The 23,377-nt window shown below is 41.1% G+C and overlaps 1 protein-coding gene across 3 annotated transcripts in view; it reads right to left on the bottom strand.

The window, feature by feature from the left end:
- MAST4 (microtubule associated serine/threonine kinase family member 4) overlaps positions 1-23,377 on the bottom strand; it is a 505,205-nt gene that overhangs the window by 362,306 nt on the left and 119,522 nt on the right. For all 3 annotated transcript variants that reach the window (XM_036408807.2, XM_045571483.1, XM_045571484.1), the window contains exon 2: positions 684-837. In XM_036408807.2, coding sequence (XP_036264700.1) covers positions 684-837 — 154 coding nt within the window. The remainder of the gene's footprint in view (positions 1-683; positions 838-23,377) is intronic.

Here is a 23,377-nt window from a genome sequence, read left to right as displayed (position 1 = left end):
CAAGGGAATATAAATTAAGACCACAATGTGATATGACTATCTACCCATTAAAATTCAAAAAGACTGGCCACCCCACAGGTTGGCAAGGGTGCCAAGCAATTAGAGCATTTGCCTGTTGTCGGTGGGGATGTAAAATGTCACAGTTTTGGACGCAGTTTGGCAGTTCTTTATACAGTTCAACCTACACCACTGACATTCACAACATGGATGAATCTTAAAAACATTATACTGAGCCCACGAAGCCTGGGACAAAAAAGGATGGACTGTGTGAGTCCATCAATATGAACTTCTTAAGATATTGTAAATCTAATCTACAGAGACAAAATGCAAAGCTATGGTTGCCTGGGGTCAAGGGTTGGGGGTTGGGGGAAGGGAATGACTAGGAAAGGACACAGATAATATTTCTTGTCTGGATTTTGGTGGTAGTCTGGCATATAAATTCACCAGAATCCACCCACACATACAGTGAAAATGAGTATATATTATTGTATGTAAATTATATTTCAGTAAAGCTTATTAATATGATCCTCAATTTAACTGCTTTCTGGTTTGGACTAGATTTTACCAAATGGTCTGCAGAGAGGCAGGCCCATTCTTAAGCAGGCTGCTCTTTGCACCTGGAACTCCATGGGCACCACCGTTCTGGACCTTCCAGGGTATAAACAAAATCACTGCTGACTCACCTGTCAGCGCACCTCCCAGGCTCCCCCGCCGCAGCTGCCGTCCGTCCTCGCTCAGCTGGCTTTTAAACTTCAGAGACTTCCCAGGGCCCGAAGCCAGGTCCGGGTTGCTGCACTTCCGACATGGCATGGGTGGTGGGGACAATATGTGGTCAAGCTGCAGAGAGAAGGACAGGGCATCACTCGCTGGGGACGCTCCCAACACAACCAAAATGAGAGACTAGCCAGGCACACCTTCCTCTCGAAATCCCTTTTCCTTCTCTAAATCCCTCTTTCCTGGCCCTGTTTTTAATTTAGCCAGTGGAGAGCATTCAGGATTTCACTGTGTGTCTTCCATCTGACAGAGTCTGGCTGGCTCAAAACCTTAATAGCAAGGCTTTTCAAGCAGGGGGTCAGAAAGTGTTAGTGCAGCGATTCTCAACCTTCTCCAACTCATGACACATACACTAATTACTAAATTTCTGTGGCACAACAAAAATATATTTTATTTTTTGCCTATCTGATAAAAAAAAAAAAGTATAATTTTGATGCATTCACACCAGACGGCTATTGTTGTGTTGGCTGCTGTGATTTCTTTTTATTTGACAATCTAAGGGAAAAGAGGTCCATGCCCCTGACTAAATAGGCAGGTATTGCATATTTTAAAAATTCTTGCAGTACACCAGTGTGCACTGGTTGAAAATCACTGCATTAGTGGGTCATGAAAGCAAGTTTAGTATGTTGTGATCAGTATTTTTTAACACAATAGAACAGAAATTATCAAAATCCAGTGAAGGAAGGGAAATTTTGTTTCATGATATTTTTCTTAAGTTACACATGTATATGTGTGTGTCCTGAGTCAGTATGTAAAATACGTATCTTTCTGTGGGCCTTGATCCACCCCTCCCCCCCACCAAAATAAAGAATATTGCTCGACAGAGAATCAATAGATTACTTATTTAGTTGTTCACAAAAAAAAAAAAAATCCACAAGCTTTTGATGCTCATAGACATAGGGAAGGGAAATTTCTAGCACCACAGCCCATAATGGAAATCAATACGTCCCTATATCACTTTATTGCTTTTAAAAGAAAACCTGTCACAAGAATCAGAGAAACCAAAGTCCCTTCAAGAGACAGCTTTCTACAAAAGAGTCCCCTGTGTCACTTACTTCAAGATCTGTCCTGCTTTTATAAGAAAACCTTCCATAGCTGAATAGGGCCATATCTCCTTAAATGATCACCTTCAAGTAAGCATATATGTGTGTGTGTGTGTGTGTATATATATATATATATATATATATATATATATATATATATAGGCAGTTACTTAGGACAGAAATATTCATGTGCATATACTATATCCAGATAGTTATTAAGAAACTTAAAGGAAGTTTAAATGAGATATCTATGGCCCCACAGAAAAGGGCAAACTTGGTAGAAATTTAAAGACAGAAAAGAACTGTGTAAGAACAATCAAGGCCAGGCATTTTTGGGGATGCTTGATTTTGATATGTTTTGTTTTCATGATAGAGATAGTCATCTGGTTACAACTGTGTGCTTTGTTTTCGATTTGTATTATCATGGATATATTTATTGGAGGAATAAATTCAGGAATAAAGTCATCATTTGCCTGTCATGCGCCACAGCACATTCAAATCCATGGCACACAAAGAAATTTGACCTTGCCTATGAGATGGTTGAGATGGAAGCTAGTTGAGATGGAAGAGGCTGTATTGGAACAGCTATTACCATATGTCAACTCTCTCTCAAGCTCTACTGGAACCACTGGATTTCAAGCACTGTCAGTAAGTACAATCTCATTGCAAGTCAGTATTTTACTGTATGTCATTGTCACTTGGCATTTTATTGAGAGGTATCCAGAAAGCTAGCAGTGTAGCCACTTGAGGATCAAGCCATATCAGGGCATAGGGATTCCAGATCGCACTTTTGGAATATACTGGTTGAGGCTGCTGTTCACTGCATGAAGTGTCTTACAAGGAGGAATTTCTATCTACACATTTTTGCCCCAAATCCCCCTGGACAATGAATTGTAACAAGGGAACCCTGGACAGTGATATCAGCTGCTAGAAAAAGTAGAGCCCAGTCAGTGGTCCAGACATAGCAGGTTATCACACAATGCAAAGGTTCCATTGGCTTCATTTATATGCTTACTACCCCTCCCCTTTTTTAACTACCATTTCTTTAACTTCAGAAGAAAGTTTGCAAAAATAGAAAAGTCGCAAGAGTAATACAATGAACACCCATATTCCCTTTACCAAAGGTGAATCGTTAAGTTTTCCCATATTGATTTTGCTCTCTCATTCTTTTCCTGTCCCTGTCCCCAGCACACAGTTAGATGCAGACACTGTAGATCTTCATCCCTAGATACTTAATCGTGCCTCTTCTAAGAACAAATGCTCCCTCCCTATAGTACGAACTCTTAAAAGGTGCCTCAAATTTTTTATCGAGGAAAAGGATAAATAGTAGGAGAAATATAAGATTATATCAGATACACTTAATACTAAAAATGTGCTTATATTTAGAAAGAAAACTTGCAGCCACAAGGTGGCAATGTGCTATAGACATTCAGCAAAATATCCCATAATAGCGACTGGCCCTGCAAATGCACCAAGAACCCCTCCGAGCAATCAAGCACGTTCAGGTGCATTCTAGTTGGTTATTCTCTCTTAATTATTGGTAGCAGCGGCATAAAATACACGTATTTATTGTTTAAGGTTCATCAACTTCTGTCACTTATTTTTCACCTGATGTTAAGATTTTCAGCTTGCAGAATTACAATGAATGGCTCTAAGGAAGATTGTTATATCACAAATTAACAGAGGTGGAAAATGAGCGGGGGGGGGGGGGGGGGAGATAATTCCTCAATAGGAATTATGAGCCTTTCTTACATATTTCCCCCCCCCCCAAAAGCCATAAAAATATGAAACACATACAGAAAGAAGAGAAAGATATCAAGGAGAAAAAGTAGAAAAAATAAAAAAGAAAGTGTTTGCTCACATATATCTTGCCACAAACTATTAATAATAAGACAGCGTTTTTCACTAGAATCACAACCCCAAGAGTGGAATAGAGTTTTAAATCTGGAAAAACTGAGGCAGTGACCTGTGCGGGCTGCCAATGTTCCAAACACAATGCAAGTAGAAAAAGCTATAAATATAGTGCTATGTTCCAGGATCCACTTCCTTTTTCACATCCAATCCTGCTCCCAACAGGGCTCTCTCTCTAAATAGATCATTTTTCCAAATTTGCCGTGTTGTCACCAGCTCTGCTTTTCTTTCTACAATTAGTCAAAGCTTCTCAAAATGGTGCACTGCAGTCCTGCAATTTATTTTTCATTTTTTGTCCTGATTCAAACACTCAGGATCCCTTTAAAAAGGTTCCATCACACCCTAGAGCTTTTAATAGACATCAAACCTATCACTTTACACACTGCCCTTTGAATGATATCAGTTTAATCTTTTTCAACTTTTCCAAAGTCTTCATACTACAAGGAGCTAAACTAAAGACAGAGGTTGTCTTTGAACTCTCACTGATGTTCAAGGACATCCAAGCATGAGATGGTCATTCTTGCTTCAAACACTTCTAATTTCCCGCACTAAACAGACAGTGGACTCCAAGGAGCCAGACAGACTCCTTGGCTTTGAGAGCCACAGAGTATCCTGGGTTGACATGCATTCTCCAGAAATGGGTCCTTACCTCACTCACCAATCGCAAATATTGCTTTGTGGTGTGCTAGATCTGCTTATAACTTCCTATGTCAGTTTCCTGTAGTTCCACGAGCCACAAAACCACTGGAAGAGGCATATTAATAAATTAGAAGTCAGAGAGATAGGAACCTAACATTTCACTTACATGTGAGTATGACACAACTGCTCTTGCTAGTCATTTATCACAGGAAACATAGAAGCATCTTAGAGAACAAAAGGTGCTCAGCTATTCTAAGTCTAATGCAGGTTTGGAGGAAGGTTTCTAAAAGTATCCGTCCTATAAAAACAATAATCACCAAAATTCAATGTCTATAGTTTTCTACATTTATCATCTCCACCCACTGCCTTCTGTTTTACAAAGTATGAGGCTAGGGGGAAAAAACACACAGACAGAAGAATTCACCGCCATGTTAAATGAAAAACAAAGGTACATGGTTCACAAAACTAGACGTTATTTTTGTTGAGTGTCTCTGCCATCACCATCACCACCATCTCCAAACATGGACCAGGAGTTTCTTATTCTATTGCTATTCCCTGGTAAAAAGCATATAGTAATTTTCTTTTTAAAAGTCATGTAGTAATTTTTAGGGACTATTGACCCTGCAGCCTCTTAACTGACAACTTCTCCCACCTCATCTCCAGACACGGTCATGCCCAAGTACATGAGTTCTCTAATTTATAGTTTCTAAATATTAACAACATTGATATAAACATAAACATATTTTAATTAATTTTTTTTCAAAATTTCAGTTTGCATTCAGTATTATTTTGAATTAGTTTCAGGGGTATAGCATAGTGGTTAGACAATCATATACTTTACAAAGGGATCCCGTTGATATTTCCAGTACCCAGGTGACACCATACGTAGTTGTTACAAAATTATTGACTATATTTCCTAGGCTGTACTTTACATCCCTGTGACTATTCTGTAACTACCAATTTGTACTTCTCAATCCCTCACCTTTTTCACCCAGTTCCCGAACCCCTCTTCCTTTCCTCCCCTCTAACAAGCTTTTCCAATTTCAATAAATGGGAGCTCTTTTTTTCCAGCTACACCCATCATAAACCTTACAGTTTTTGTAAACTTCTCTTCTTACTCCATATCCAATCAGCAAATCCTCTAACTCAACCTCCAAAATATATCCAGAATACAATCACTTCGCAATCTCTATTGCTACCACGCTGTCCTTGCCATCAGGATATCTCTCTTGCAATAGCCTCCTACCCTCATCTCAGCACAGCAGTCAAGGCCCTTCTAGAGCACCAGGCAGAGGTTCCAAATCCTCTGCAGGAGTCCTCCATGGCTTCCCCTTTACCCAGAACACAATGCAAAGTTTTATATACCAATTGGCTGCCTCCCACATGCTCCCTCCTGGGGATTAAGCTGGGACCCCTGGCATGTGCCCTGACCAAGAATTGGCCTCTTGGCACATGGGATGACATTCAACCAACTAAACCACACTAGTTGGGCTCCAAAGTCTTGACAATGCCCTGAAAGTCCTACCTCCTCTAACCCCTCCCTCTCTGATCCCCCACTCCTATTACTCCACTCAACCCACCTCAATCTGTGGCCAGAACTCAGGTGGTTCAGGCATCTTCCCACCCAGGACCCATCCATTGATCACTGCCTGATGCACACTCAGATATTAGCTAGCCGCCGGGTCTCTATTCCATGGTGACACTTTCAAGGAGACCTCCCCTAATCACCCACATGAAACAGCACACCTACCACTTTATTCCCTTCTCTGTTTTTCTTCACAGCATCTATCACATCATATTCATTATCTTCCTTCTTCAGCTAGCATGTAGGTTACATGAAATGATACACTAATCCAGTGGTCGCCCACCTTTCGAACCTCATGGACCACCAGTGGCGACCGCTGCTCCAAAGGTTTCCTTAAACCAGTGTTCACCAACCTTTCGGACCTCATGACCACCAGTGGTCCATGGACCACCGGTTAGTGACCGCTGCACTAGTCAGTTTTGTCCCCAGCTCTATTTGGTCCACTGCTCTTCATAAAAGGCACCCTGTAAATATTTGTTGGAAAAAAAAAAAAAATCCCAACTTCTAGGAATATGTCCAAAAAAAACAAAAACACCAATCAGAAAGGATATGTGCACCTCTATGTTCATAGCAGCACAATTTACAATAGCTAAGATTTGGAAATAGTCTAAGTGCCCATCAGCAGATGAGTGAATTAGAAAACTGTGGTACATCTATACAATAGAATACTACGCCACTATAAAAAACAAGGAACTCTTACTATTTGCAACTTAGCATTATGCTAAGTGAAATAAGCCAGTCAGAGAAAGATATAATAAATATCACATGATCTCACTCATCTATGGAATCTAACGAACAACATAAACTGATGAACAAAAATAGAACCAGAGTCATAGAGGCATCGAAGCATCGAACAGACTGTCCAATCTATGAGGGAAGGCAGGGGAAGGGGGGGAGAGATGTGGATGTGAGGGGGTTAGTGATCAACCAAAAGACTTGTGTGCATGCATATTGAGCATCACCAATGGACATAGGCAGTAGAGGGGTGAGAGCATGTTCTGGGGTGGGGGCTGTCAGGGAGAGGTCAATGGGGGAAAAAGGAGACTTATGTAATACTTTAAACAATAAAGAATTTTTAAAAAATGTTTTAAGGAAAAAAGTAAATTGCAAATCTCTGGTATTTAATAAAAAATATAACAGATAAATAAGGAACACATGCCACAAAGGGTTTTTAATGTTGGAAAAATCAGAATAAAATTGTACTAAATGTTCCTCAAGGTGAAAAGGCTAACGCGAAATCTATAGTAGTCTGACAAAATCGAACACGTCATGTATTTTAAAAAAGACCCTTAGGTTATAGCAAATGACATTTTTTCAAAGAATCTTTTCCATATACAAACTAATATGCTAATTTTTGAACACTGCTACCTTTGAAGGTGATTCCTAAATAATTAATTATTCGACCTTTTAACTATCTCCTAACTAGCATATTCATTTATGTCTATCAATCCAAGCCTTTTCCTACTCCCAGTCCTCCTTTCTGTAATTCCTCACTTACTCTCATGGTGTGGCACTTACATTTTAAAGACCCATTCAGAATGCATGTGCCCTAAGGCCAAAGTTCGTTAGTTCAAAGGGATCACAATGCCATCTGCATACATAATGAGGGCTCACCAGTAAAGTCTTTTTTTATGATTAAAAAATGAGAAAGAGAAAGAGCCTGACCATAAGGTTACAAAGACATTGTTCAGTTATTCTGTTTCTTGATATTAAATATTCCAAGAAACCAAAGATATGAAAATATAGAAATAATTATAAAACTGCATAGACAATGTTTGTAATTTTAATGAACTGCTCCATCAGCACCATCCAAAATGGAGTCAAACTGGCAATCTGAAATGACTTATTTCAAAATTGAATTATATTTACTTTTTAAAAAATTTTGTTTCTTATCTTTTGCGACACCATGGATAGACCTGGAAAGTATTATGCTAAGTCAGCTAAGCCAGTCAGAGAAAGACAAATACTATATGATTTCACGTATATGTGGATTATATTTACTTTTAAACCAAATCCTATAAACAATATTTAAAACTTGATGCAACAAGGTTATATAGTTAAGACAGTTGTTAACTGGCTTCATACTAACTCCATGTTGTTAGCAATGCCAACATTTAACTACCTTAATTAAGACATATAACTATTTCTATGCCTATTTCTCATCCACAAAATGTTAGTAATAATGCTACTTATCTCCTGAGATTGCTTTAAAGATGAAAGAAATTCATACGTGGAAAGCACTTAAAACTGTGTGTGAAGTACAGAAAGCACACAATGGATGTTAGCTGTGCTGGTTATAACATTTCAATAGAGGAAGTCCCCTCAGCCACAAACATTGCTGCAGGTATATTTCATCAAAAATAGTTTGCAAGAAAACTAAACTGATTATAATTGTACTGAGTTTTCATTTTCCCCTCTATGGCTCTACTGAGAACATGGTTTGAACTGCTTTAGGATTATTTCTGTCTGTACCTCTCACACCATGTTCAAGAGCATGAACCCCTGGGGCTTGACCATCCAGCGCTAGGAGGTTTGCAGTAGGCCTGAGACAGAGAGGTGAGGAGTCCAGTCCAAATTTGAATTGTCAAGGACAGAATCGCGGGGCCATGCCTTGGACAAGCCACTTCGGGCCTCTCTGAAGTACAGACCGCAGAGGCAGGGAGGATGCAGAGGGATGATGGACACAGCGTTCAGCAAATATAAGCACTCAATAACTAATAATGTTGGTGATAACTGTCACCATAGCTGAGCTCAAGTCTCCCTCTCCCTTACCTTTAACTAACATTTACGTCTCACTCTCTACGCCGGAAGAATATGTAACCAACCTCCTGGCCCCCAGCATCCTAGAACCTAATTATGGATTGAGTCAGACACTGAGAGAGCTACTACAATCCTGGACCACACTGTGCTGGGGCCCATTTAATTGATCTTTGCCAACATTCACTTTAGATCCCACCACCCAGAAAGCCTGCTTCCATTTAATGATTCTATAATACTTAGCCCTGTAAGTCTTGCCAGTCTGTTCTATAAACACGTAAAGAAAGGCCTTTATTCAACAGTATTGTCCTTGTCAATACTTATCTCTTCCTAAAAATATTTATTAAGCAACTATGTGCCAGGTATTCCTCTGGGCACAGAAGGGGAGAAAATAGACAAAAGTTCCCACCGTTCAGGAGCTTCCTTCTCAGGGAGACAGAAACCTGCAGAAAATGCTGTTCGTGTCCCCATTAGAAGTAGACGTGCTTCTGCTGAGTTACGGTATATTTAATCTCAGGGACCCGATAAGCCACATAACTCATCAGGCTTCTCCAGTTCGGCCGCTGGAGATCACGTGCAGTCCACCACCCCGGTGAGTGTGGCGTGGCCAGCCTCCATCAGGACTTCCTGGATCTGGTTCCTGCAAGACCTTCCCTCTGGCTTCACTCACCCTCTGCGATAAACTGATTGCTGTGTTCCCACCCCCAAATTCATAGTTTGAACCCTAACCCTCAAGATGATGCTATTTGGAGATAGGGGCTTTGGAAGGTGATTAGTGTGTGAGGGGGAGCCCACAGGAGTGGGATTAGTGCCCTAATAAAGGAGATCCCAGAGAACTCCTTGTGCCTCCCACGGTCCGCTATGTGAGGACACAGTGAGCAGATGTCTCAGGAAGTGAGCCCTCACCAGATATCGAATTTTCCAGTGCCTTGATCATGGACTTCTAGGCTCCAGGATGTGTGAGAAATAAATTTCTGTTGTTTGTAAGCCACCAGTCGGTGGTAGTCTGTTACACAACTTCAACTAAGACACTTTCTATACAACGTGTGGTCATTTTGTCACCCAGAGGATGTCTGGCAATGTCTGAAACCATCCTTAGTTGTCACAACTTAGCAGTGACAGGGGATGCTGCCAGTATCTACTGGCTAGAGACCACAGACGCTACTGAGCAATTTGCAGTGCCCAAGACAGCCCTCCAAAACAAAGAACTCTCACCAAATGTCAGCAGAGCCATGGTAAGAAACTGCTCTATACTTACTTTCCTTTGTCTATCTTCACCGATTTTTAAGTGGTTCTTACTGAGTTATCTGTTATTGTAGGCAATCCTAAAACCCTTGGAGAACAAGAAGGGGGACAGAGGAAGAGCACAGATAGAATCTTGGCCAAAAAAAATGTTCAATGTCAACAAGATATGTTAAGCGGATAGTTTCCTGAGCCACATTAATTTACCCAACCTATTAACAGTTTATTGCAATTTACTTCCTCAATGAATCCATGTTTTGAAAAATTAACACATCAATGAATGTGCTTAAACTAGATGTACTAGATACCAATATCATTTTCCATCTTTAGTTTTGTAATTAATTCTTTGAAACATAAAATCCAATTCACAATATAAACAGTGTTTCAGAAACATCCTTGTACACATTAGTACAGCAAACTACAATTGCATTCACCTAAACAGAGCTGCATCACAATTCATTCCTTAAGAGAATTGATTTTCTTTCTTCCCTTCCCTGAGAAGTATGTAAATTAGCACTTTGATATCAGTATCTCACTTTTGTCTGTCAATCCAACTTCAAGAAAGTCAATTCCTTTGCTTATGAACATCTCTACACACACATCCACCCCCAGCAATATCATCACAGTCCCAAGGACAAAGCACCACACAGCAGGAATTTAATTGTTACTGTGATGTTTACATTAAGTAATAAGTTCAATAGTCTACAGATGTAAAAAGAAAAAATAGAGCTAATATTATGCTACAGTTTTAAAACATAATATTACAGTTTTGTTTTTTTTTAAAAACGCAGCACTTCTCAAAGTTTAGTTTAGGAACAATGACACTGGGGAAAGCTCGGAGAGTGTACAGATTTGACTTTACACACACGCATCGCCTGTTTTCTGTTGCTTTAATATTCTAGATGTTTCCCTGACCTTTACATAGGGATCTAATCTATGCCTGGAGTTGTTTACTCATCTGAACTCATTAAATTCCCCTGGTACCGCCATGTCCCCATCAGGGACATAAGTAAAGATTCTGGCCACGGTTTACAAAGCAGGAAGAGACTCCTCCTCACCAGCCATCGTCCTTCCATTGAAAGTCAGGGGGCAAAATGTGTCCACCTCTCCCTCTGGCAGAGAGTAGACCCCCAGCTAGATAGTGGCACTATTCCCATTTCACCAGTGAAGAAGCAGATTCAGAAAGATTAACCCCCAAAGCTATCAGTTCCAAAGGTGGTGCAAAAGGAACCAGGCCCGAGATTCCCAACTCTAGAGCCCGCCTTCCTTCTACTATCCCCAGCGGTCTCCTAGAGAGGGCCTCCCAGTGGCAAAGCACATCAAAGCCCCTGTTAAACTGCTCTACCCTTTAAAGCCCCAGAAAGTTAACCCTGATTTCCTCTTCCATCACGGAATGGGAAGACTCCCCAGAGAAGACTGGGTGGGTCATGGACTCCGGTCAACCAATCCAAATGGTCCATTTCAGTCCTAATTGACAGCCTACACTAACAGCTTCTAGGGCTTCCATAGCTGAAATCCTTAAATTGGAATTATACAATCATAAAATACTAGCAATGGAAAAGACCTAAAAATCACCCATAGTCTAATTTGCTATTTGGGGGAAGAAGGAGGCCCATGAACTGCCCACATTTACAAAGACGTGTGGTGCATAACTCCAGGCCAGGACCCACATGTCCAGACCCACAGTCCGCTGCATCACACCTACTTCCTTACTCACTTCCTTCTTCAGCCCACTGACATCCGTCACTCTATTACAATCAACCTGTATGATTTTTTCTGTGCCTTTTTATTCATACACACCTTTAACTCAGAGTTGTTTTTTAAACAAATTTTAGCCAAATATCTACTGTGGATTGAACACTGTATTAAGGCCTGCAGTTAGAGAACAGAGTAGATACAGCATCCTCCTCAGGGCATTGCCTCGGGCATGTAGGACACAGACACACCAATGCAACCATAAAACAACATGGCAAATGCAGGGGTAGAGCCGAGTATTGGGACTACAGTGGCTTTGAGAAGAGCTGTGGCCAACACCTAGTTCACTTTTTTTCCTTGCTGGGTTAGCTGAGCAATGCTGGGATTAATGACTGAAATGAAGAAGGGGTTGACTTGAATATACTCACATAGACTATGATCTTCTCAGGTACCCAGAAGCCAGTCCAGAGAGGGCTTAGAGTGGTGTGTAAACGTTGCCAATATGGCCTTCCAGTTTGAGGCTTTTCAAAGACCCCCACCTTGTCTTAAGGTGTAAGAAGGAGAGCAGAGTTTCTCCCACCATCGGCACCAGGTAGCATGATCCTAACCTCCTACTGCTCTTTGGCACCAACTCTCTCAGCAGGGCCAGGGGCTCTTGGAGAAGCACAGGGCATCACATTGTGGCCTGAGCAAACCGGAAGCAGTACAGAGGAGGAAGACTGTGGCGTGAGACAGGCCCACAGCTGGGCTTGAATCCAGCCACCTACCGGCCATATAAAGGGAACAAATGATATTTTCATCTATAAAATAAGGATAATCACACTCTCCTCACAGGATTCTTGTGGATTAACTGAAAAGGCACTCAAATGTTTATTCTCTTCCCCTTCCCTACCCTTTCTTAGCCTAGCTCATTTGATCAGAACCATGAAAGAAAATAGTCAAGGGCTGGAACTTCTGTTCCATAACATCTATGAGAACTAAAAATAAACTTTACACAAGATTCTGGGAAAAACTTCAAAATACACTCTGTAAAATAATGTTAAACTCTTCAACTGGACAAACATATAAATGAATATCCATCTCATGATTTGACACTAAGAGGAAAAACGGGCTGTTGAGCAAGATTCCCGTGGGTAGCAGGAACAAACTGAACTCTGACCCAAGAGGCAAAATAAATGTTCTCAAGAAAAGCTTTCCTAAGAACCGTGAGTCACGAGTTCTCAGCAGCTTAAGGGCCTCACCTGGTAAAAATGGAAATAATTTAGAACAGGAAAAACAATCACTGAGAAATTGGCAGATAGTGAGCAAACTAAAAGGAGAGCTGGGGGAAAGGGGATGCAGGACCATTTTATCATCCTGACTTCTTAAAGAGGGGAAAAATAACCAGAGAGCATGAAGGGACCAGAGAAGAGGGCGAAAGAAAGGGCTGAGGGAGAAAGGAGAGGGGGAGGATTAGGTGAATGTGATGAACAAGAGCTCTTCAAGGAAGTGAATGCCTGCCTGGCTCCTGTCCCCATGTCATCTCCCCCGTCCATTCCAGGCTGTGTCCCACCACAGAGCCTGCGACCAACCTCTCTTAGCAAAAATAACAAATACTATATAAATAATTACACTAAATTATAAATACATCATTAAATAATTATAAATAAATACATTCCCTAGCAATAAGTCAATTCTGAGATCTTAAGTCAGTAGCTCCTGGCTCAGCACTAAATCCATCTGACATCTGGATTTCTACCTGACCAGGTTCCCACCCTGGTGTCTACTATTTCTCTGGGCTGTGCCTTCTACGTCTTAATAACTAGTCTCCCTGACCTGTACCCTCAGAACTCAAGGTCTGGTGGGTGCTTTGTGCCCAGGGTCTTGCACTGACTGCTTCCTGCCTCTGAGACAGAGCCTCCTAAAGACCAGATGCCAACATGGTGCTGAGTCTCAGTGCTACCTGCCTGCCCAGGGAACTGCCACACATCTGCCCTGCCTCTGCTGGGAGTCACAGATGGATTGAGGGCTTGCTTTAGAGCTTTGGGTAATAATGCTAATACCACAGCATTCCTTTGTCCAGTTCACATGGTCCCAGGGCTGAATCCAAGTCATCATCCACCACCAGGTTCCCAGGCCCTAACGGTCAGGCCAAGTCTAACCTGTCAGGCCCCAGGAGAACATGAACTACAGAAACATGGAAAGAGAAAATGACACCCATAGACATTGTAGAGGAAGGAAGAAGGGGGTGGTAAAGGCAATGAGGAAGAAAGAAGAAAAGGGGAAAAGGAGAGCAATTAATAGCTTGTTAGATTCTGCAGAGAATGAACCCATCTTAAGTTTCTTCACATTCTACTGTTCACTTGGATCAACAGCACGTGAGTAACTTAATCACTCTGATCACTGATTACACTGTCACCTAAAGGTTGGATTGGCTGATCACCCATTACAGGAACCTCCTCACGTGTTTTTATCTATTCCTCATGAAAGGATATCGCTCCAACCAAGAGCCCTCTGCTCTGACCCCTACAGCCTTTCCCCATCTGGCAGGAAGAAAATGTTCTCCAGGTTACAGAAGTGAAGGACAAACCATGATGTTCCCAGCCATCTGAAACAGACTCAGGCAGATGACCCAGAAAGCAACCCGACAGTGAGCATCTGACCCAGGCCCAGCTCCCAGCCCAAGCCTTTGTTTTCCCATTCTTGCCTGAGATTCACAGTGAAAGGGCTGTGCACTGAAAACATTGACTCGAAAGGCTGGGATCAAGAGACACACTGAATTAGTGTGAAAGATTCAAGTGTGAGCTTGAAATCTGCTGGCGAACAGAGCACAATGTGGGTACAACATCTGTCATCCTTTCGATAAATCTCGGACTGTCATATATAAGAACCTGCACTTCCAGGTAGATAAGTTAGATTTCTTCTCTGTATAGGGGGATTTTAAACAATGAACTCCTTCCTCTGCCATGTCAGTGTTTATTTAAAGATTAACAAAAAGCAGTTCACAGCACATGAAGGCACAACTTTCATTGACACGGCCATGCCCACTGAATGGTCTGGCTGGTGATGCACCTGACCCCCCAACTTACTGTATCATCCTGGCCTTCGGAAGCCAGATGGCCCTCCATCAGGACTAGGGGTTTTCTTTGTCCTCTAATTCGGCATATTCCTCTAATGGCTATTGTCACCTCTACTGCTAAGAGGCCCCATTCCCACAAACTCAAGTCACCACAGCCACTAAAGGTCCATCCCTGATCTTCATCATTTATTGATATTCCTGGGACCGCATGCCAAATAAAATACTAGACCACAACCATGCTCATGCATTTACATACTGTCCACACTCTGCCTACAACAGCACAGCTGAGCCATTCTGCATGGTCTGCAGAACCTAAAATGTTTGCTATCTGGCCCTTTACTGAACCAGTTTGCCAGTGCCTGATGTCCTCAGTAAATTCACTGAGCACCGACTATTTGCCAAGCACTATGAAGAGAGTGGTGATCAAAGCAAAATCCCTTTCTTTCAGTGGTAGTAAGTGCTGTGAAACACCAGTGCAGGATATGGGACAGAGAATGAGGGCCACTCTGTTATAGGGGTGGTCAGATGTCATCTCTCTGAAACAGGGCCATTTGAAGAGACCTAGAAGGAGAGAAAGAGCTGTGCAGGGGAAAGAGCTTCCAGAAAAAGCCAGCAGGGTGGCAGGGCAATGGCCCCTTTGCTCAGGGTCTCAGTCCACCAGGCCCTCCCCAGAGAGGCACAGCACTCGCTCAGTGCAGGTACCATCCTAAGTGTCAATCTCATTTAATATTTAAATCAACCCTCTGACATAATATTGTTTTCATCCCCATTTTACAGATAGATAAGAAAACTGAAGCTTTGGAAGCTTAAGTGACTCGCCCAGGGTATCAGAGCTAATGAGCAATAAAGGTTGTGATCCATGGTTAGCTGTCAGACCATGTTTCTCATTCCATCTTCCATGCAGGTGGCACTAGCACTATCATCCAGATATACACACAGCTTTATGCCTTTATTGTTATACCTGGTCCCAGGTGCGGGCCACCTGGGTGGGTAAGAGATACTGCAAGGGGCCTGCTTCCTGTTTCACTCTGTGTTTGGACCACCATCCCTAACATACTTAGCCTCCTAAGATTACCTCGCGCCCCCCCCCCAAAAAAAAAATCACTGAGCTATGGAAGACTCACTGATGGAGGGAAATAGCTTGCAAAAGGAAAAGGAGGAAGGGAACTAATATTCACAGAAGGTCTTCTGCACACCAGGCTCTGATACAAACATTCTTCACACTCTATTTCTGGGAGATGAAACTTAGTGAGAAAACTGAAGTAGAAAAATACTCCATCTCCCATGTGGGTTTCGCTGCTTGAGGAGTCCCCCCAGCAAGCATGATATCAAGTTTAGAGAAACCACGTACTACTGCCCAGGGTTCCTCAGGACCAATCTTTATCCAACATCCTGAGACAAGGAATATAGTGACTTCCTTTCTTTCCTGCCTCAGAGCACAGTTCTGGTGCCCTCATTAGTCTTCTCTCTCTTTCAAGAGTTTGTATCAGCTTTTCCAGCTTCGTTCACAAGTGAAGATGGTTTCCTGAGCACAACGGATTAGTCCTAAAGCAACCATTGACATGTATACTGAGTTAGTTCTTCCAGAAGTTGAGGAGTCCTCAGGCAGTTGGATGGTTTGCCACCACAATTTCTCAAGCATTCCCAAAACAGGTAAGTGGATTCATTTCTCCACTGTAGACCTCAATATATAACAATACTAAGGAACCTAAGAATCATTTACAACAAAATTCTAACAACATGTTCTAGTGAACACAGAAACTGGAACGGAAAAATGGCAAGAGTGACGGAAAATAACTTCTCTGCTCATTGGGGAAAAAGTACAAAAATACTTTGCTGATTTCTCTATTTTAGTGTTTAAGGGGAAAACATAATCCCATTCTTGGTTAATATGTTTGCTGCCCCCTGTGAATTCTAATATCTTATCTGTGCCTCCCAAAGTTTAGCAAAGGAGCCGATACAGTCAACATTTAGTACATATGTCACAAAAATAAATGTCTACTTATACTTGAGAATATTATTAGGTGACAGGTATCACTAATGGGTTCAGAGATGCACCACTGAGAGGGAATGAAAAGACTGAAAGAAGGTTAAAATCGCTCCATTCATGTAAAATGAGAGGATTATGATTAGCTATGTAAGAAAATTCGCTGGAGCCGGATTAGTAAAGGGCCCTGTCATTCTTTACACACTGTTGCTATTCCTTTCTGATTAGGCGAACCAGTCTTTCCCATCTCCTCTTTTTCCCCCAAGAAGACCTGCCATTGGGGGTGGAAAGGTCAGGAGAATAAACAAGAACAGCCTCTATTCCAGCAACTGGAGAAAGATGAGGTAAGACAGGTAGGTGCCCTCTACCTAGGAAGGGAGGCATAACCATAGGACTATCTGGACACGTAAAATAATTTTACATTTTGTTACATAAATAATATTTCACTAAAACTGGTCATTTATGTCTTATTTCATTTCCCAAATGAGTCAGAATATAGGAAAAAACAGGAAAGTTAACTCTGAGAATCATTCTTGAAAATTAAAAAAAAGACTTTATATGAATCACAGCAACGTAATTAAGTGACTTTTTTCACTTGATAATAAAGCACCCTTCATCTCTGCAGCTAATTAACACCAAAGAACAAAAAGAAGATCTGTGGGAAAATGACAAGGAAGGTATCAATAATTCAAGACTTCAATAGCTGCCCTGAGAAAGGGAAGCAATCTACCTAAAACTTCTCCTGGAGTCTTACATTTCAGAATCTTGTGTCATTGCATATCTCATAGCCAGAATTTAACCATCAACAGTGGTAAATAATGAAGATAGAAATAAAAGGTCAACAAAGGGAGATGAAAGGAACCTGCATGCAGCCTAAGAGTATGACAGGGCTGACAGTGCAGAAGGCCTGCAGTAGCTAAATATTCAACATCAAAAGTAAGAAGGCAGACCTGAGCCACAGCATCTTCACACTGAAAGGGAACATCACGACTACCTACTCTGGCCTCCCCAAAATACCTTTAAAATATAGAAACAAAAATAAATAAATAAAAGCAAAAGAAAACTATATAGAGAAACACCTTCCCCACTTCACACACTTTACCTTTCTGCTTTACACTGAGTGGCCAAATTATTATGCATTCAGAGATCATAATAATCTGGCCACTCAGTGTATATTCCTACATAATAAAAGGCTAATATGCAAATTGTTTCCTTGACAAAGAGTTCGACAAGCAAGAAGGCAGGCCAACCGCCCATGTCCCTTTCCCCTGGCCAGGCTGGCCGGACCCCACCCATGAACGAATTCATGCACCGGGCCTCTAATACACACACACACACACACACACAGAGTGTCCAAACTAATATTCGTTCAGAGATCATAATAATCTGGCTACTCAGTGTATATCCCCCTCCACAACACCTGTCATCTAACACATTGTGCATTTTATTTGCTTATTGTTCCCCCCCCTCCATCAGAATATAAACTTTAGGAAGGGAGAGCTTAGAGCCTGTTTTGTTCTGGTAAACACCCAGAAGCTAGAATAGTAACTATACTAGATATGGAACTGATGAAAGACCTAGAGCACATGTGTCAAACACAAGGCCCGCGGGCCAAATCCGTCCCGCCAGGCCTTGCAATGTGGCCCGCACCGCGCTGTCATCACTACACTCCGCTGCGTTTCCATCACAATGACAGTTTATGACTGTTCAGTAAACCATTCGGCCCGCGATTTAGGCTGGATTTTAGATTTTGGCCCCTTCTCTGATTGAGTTCGACACCCCTAACCTAGAGCAAGAACCAACCAGCTTAGTTGGTTCTGATTCACTCACTCAAAAAGCTTTGCACCCTGCATGGGGTGGCATCATCTAGTGAACTGAAAAGTTGCCCATTCAATTCCCAGTCTGTCCCAGTTGTAGGCTTGATCCCAGGTAAGGAGCGTGCAGGAGGCAATCGATTGATGTTACCCTCTCATACTGATGTTTCTCTTTCTCACCCTCTCCCTTCCTTTCTCTCCCTAAAACTCAATAAGCTATTTTTTAATAGCTTTGTGATGATAATTCAATAGGTTTGATTTTACTTGTTTTTTTAAGCTGCTGAATTTGGGGGATAATTCCTTACATAGCAAAATATAACAAATATATCAAATGTTCTCTGTCCTGGGTGTGTGCAGGTGTGTGTATGTTGTATGAATGGCATGTTCACAGTACAACATGAGATGGATGACACACTGACCAGATGGTCTGGAGATAACTGAGCAACCACACACATGCTCGATCACATACAGCACTCCTGGGTCCCCTAATCCTCAGTGTTCTTGTTTGTCATATTGAAGTGTAAGATAGTTCTTCCCTTCATTGCTGTCATGATCTGTTGAAAATAGCCTTCCATGTATCACATGAGAAAACCAGTTTCATTTCTTTGTATCATACCATCTATGATAGGCCTTTTGCTATGCATGACTCAAGAAACTCTTGAAGAACAGCAAACCAGAAAATTAAAAAATTAAATAAAAACTATGTCTGGGCCACAACTAACAGTACCCAAACATAGAACTGTGCAACGATGACCTGCATCTTTCTTCATTCCTATTATATTTCTAAAAAAGACTTAAAGAATGTAGCAGAATAACTCTAGCAGGAATCCCTTCCTCTGGCCCTAAACCTTTGCCATCTTCAGCAACTAAATATAGTTGTTGCTGACTTCCTACCTTTCCTCAGAACTTGCATTTGATGTCTAGGTAAGCTACTATCTTGTTAAATGAAAACACAGCTCCAATTGTGTGTGTGTCCCAGCAGGAAGTACATATAAGCCAGGGCATACACACGAAAGAACAAAACCAAAGAAAACCAAGCAGGCTGTTACCAACGTATTCTCCACCTTCTGGCATTTTGCATCTTCCGTCCCTGTCCTAGCTCGGGGTGTAAGTGAGAGCAGGAGGTGGTCATTGAACAAACTGAGGTCTAATTTCTGGGAAAAGGTTCACTGAGTCCCAGCCTGGACGAGGATAGGGAAGAAAGGGACAATGGGATGAGGGTGAGGTGAGGTTAAAGCAAGATGGTACTGAGGTTTTCAAAGAAATCAGCTTCACCAGAAAACAAGCCGAGCCATGGAAATGGGAAGATTAACTCCTGAGAATCGCCCAAATCCCATAGCTATTTCCTCTAGGATTAAATGTTCCTAACACGGTACCAAGACCAAGGAAAACCTAACATCAGAAGTATTGAAAAATAAAAATTATCATCCATTCCTCTTGTCTCTGTTAAAAGCAGTGTATCTGCAATAAAGAAGTGGTTTCCGATTCTATTCTATTCTATTCTATTCTATTCTATTCTATTCTATTCTATTCTCCAGAGTGCTTACTGTCTCTCTGAAGGCCCTGGACCTGAGATGGCAGGACAGAGTGGCAGTGCACATAGCCCCGCAACCACCAATAGCTCACTGCAACAAGTGCCTCTTCACCTTTGAGGTTGAGGCTTCTACAAAAATTATAGCTCTTCTCCCCAAATATACACACATATGAGTAAATACAAAATTTTGCTAACAATCTCAGGCTATCTGTAAATCCTCAAGGTCAACAGATTTTAGGGTAAGCACTACTGGATCTACTAGGGAAAAAGCATGCAAAATTTTGTTTAACAAATGCACTACATAATATAACATTAGATATTAACCTAACCTCTCTTCCAAGCAGGGGGAACAAAAAACAAAACAAAACAAAAAAAAACACCAAAACACCTTTATTTTTATCAAACACCAGATACTGTAGAAGAAGAATACATTCGTGTAAAAGTAACATTTACTAAGATTTCTGGCATCACCATTTACAGGTAATAGTAACTGAACTGAAATGAAATTTTCATGAAAGCTAAATTTGAAAGATCCACATTTTCAACCTCATCCTTATACTAGATGCAATTATTTTGTATAATTAATTCTGAACATAAAAATTTTTCTGTAGCTCTAAAATAGTAAGCTGAGCACTCCTCATTAGTTACAATGGTTTAAATAATTTCAGGCTATTCTCTTAGTAGGAAACAGTCCATGTAAATTTTTAATTTTTTTTTAAAAGCTCAGTTTCCCTACAAACACTGTATTTGTGCTGTCAAAAAGCAAACATGAATGACAAGTGCATTAGGCACCAGAGACTTTTAAAAATTCTTTCTCATCTCATTTCTTCAGTGTTTTCCAGGAAACGTGTTCTCAGGGCAGATGACGTGCCTTAGGGTGGAGCATGGATGCCAACAGATGATGTCAGGAGGGAGAAGTGAGGAATAACGAGAACAGAGAGAAAAACTGACACTGTAATAGTGAGCAAATTGAGGACAGAGCTAGAAAACAGGAAAGAAAGAAACATAAAGTGGTGTTTGCAAGCTTCCAGCACTGTGCTGTCCAATGGAATAGCCACTAACCACCTATGGCTACTCCAACCTAAATTAATGGAACTGAAAACCCAGTTCCTCACTTGTACTAGCCTCTTTTTTAAAGTATAAAGGCCATCTGTGGCTATGGCTGCCATACGGGACAGTGCAGAATATAGGACTTTTCTGTCATCTCAGAGAGTCCCACTGGATAGCTCTACTCCAGGAAGTGAGAACTCAGGAAACATTGAGAATCTCATTAGTCCTGAACAGAAAGCACATAGGTTATTTTCAGCTCAGTTCTTCTACTTATAAAGGAACGTAAATTGACAGCAAGCAAACAGAAAACAGTTAAATTAATGGATAAATGGCCCCACATCACATACAAAGGTAACATATACTGAATTCCAAATATCTGTATATGCCCTTCAGAGAAAGAGAGCACTAAAATAAGGCATGCTTTAGCCTTGAAGAATTCAGTGGAGTAAGACAGAAAAAAAATTATCTCTAGAAGAGAGAATTTATTTATATTTATGGCCCACATATTTTCCATAGCCACACATTGAAGTCATGCTGCACATAGTCATAAGTATTGCAGAAAAGTCATACCATTACGGCGATGAGATATAATTTTCATTTTCATTTTCATAATATCTTTCCCAGAGACTCATTTCATTATATGCTTCCTAATTCCTTTTGGCTCATGACTGGAGATTAGGTCTACTTGAAAATATGACCTTTCTGGGAAGTTCCATATTCTTCAGCTGGAAAGTTGAAAAATACATTCGTGTAAAAGTAACATTTACTAAGTTACTTTCTAAGTTAATTTCTCTTTTTGGTCCTTTAAGTTCTATTATTGCATTTGTTGCTCCGAGTGCTCTAAAAATCCAAAAAAGTTTGTAACTTAAGTAATTGGAGAAGTTTAAGACTCACACAGGAACTATAAAAAAATTACAAAATCTATGTGATTAAATATAATCAAGTAGGGCAACAATTTTTCATAAACAATATACAGAAAAAAGAAAAGTTTGGGCCACAATTTTTTTAAAGAAATTTGGTAAAAAGGAAGATGATGGCAAATGCTTGTATGGTGGAGCTATGCATCAGTTTATTATTTTGTGACAAGAAGAAAGTAAGCTATGAAATATATATTAAAGATTCCAATTGTTTTCTATTACTATATGTCAGTAACTTTCAAAATTATTTGACCACAAATGATGATAAGATGTCTCTATATAAAAGCCTAAGCGATCATTAAAACTGAACAACCAAAATGACCGGAATGACTGGCCAACTAGTCGCTATTATGCACACTGACCACGAGGGGACAGACACTCAACACAGGAGCTGACCCTGGTGGTCAGTGAGCTCCCACAGTGGGAGTGCGTTCAGCCAGAAGCCGGCTCAGGGCTTGGTGAGTGCAGCCGCAGCAGGAGCCTCTCTCATCTCATCGGCAGTGCTTCCGGCAGTGGCAGTGACAGTAGCAGGAACAGCCGGGCCAGGATAAGCAGCAGCTGAGCTGTGCCCAGCCCCAGCTGGGGCTCCTCCCTGGCCACCTGCCACTTCAGCACTGCTATATCCCCCCAAGGGGTCCCAGATTGCGAGAGGGTGCAGGCCAGGCTGAAGGACCCAACCTGTACACAAATCTGTGCACCAGGCCTCTAGTATTTTAGATAATTTTCCAGTAGTCAGATACCAGAAACATTTCACAAGGCAGTAATTTAGCCTTGTTTCAATATGCATTTTTAATATTCCCTATTATGATTTCATTTTTAACAAAGATATAATCATAATCCAATAAACTAAACCCATTAAACTAATTAAGCTAACAAAAAATTAACATGTACTTTATGACCTATCATGGGTTCCAAGGAAAATATTACCATAAGGGATAAGAACTTCAGATGATAGAAATTGGGAAATAAATGGTGTTTTGAAAAAAGAGAATTATATGGAATTATATATACATTTTGTTGATTTTTTTACAGAGAGCAAGGGAGAGAAGAGAGGTAGAGAGCTAGAAACATCGATGAGAGAGAGACATCGACCAGCTGCCTCCTGCACACCCCACACCAGGGATGTGCCTGCAACCAATGTACATGCCCTTGACTGGAATCGAACCTGGGACCTTTCAGTCCACAGACCAGTGCTCTATCCACTGAGCCAAACCGGTTTTGGCTAGAATTACATTTTTAAAAATAGAACTAGAAAACACAGAATTAGAAAACTCTGTGTGTGTGTGTGTGTGTGTGTGTGTGTAAGAGAGAGAGGTAGAGAAAGAGTGAAAGAAGAGGGGGAAGAACACAGTTTGAGGGAGGTGTCTGTTG

The sequence above is a fragment of the Pipistrellus kuhlii genome, unplaced genomic scaffold (genome assembly GCF_014108245.1).
Source record: "Pipistrellus kuhlii isolate mPipKuh1 unplaced genomic scaffold, mPipKuh1.p scaffold_m20_p_4, whole genome shotgun sequence".
Classification (NCBI taxonomy): Eukaryota; Metazoa; Chordata; class Mammalia; order Chiroptera; family Vespertilionidae; genus Pipistrellus; species Pipistrellus kuhlii.
Note: the sequence above shows the minus strand (reverse complement) of the source record. Positions and strands in the feature narration are given on the sequence as shown.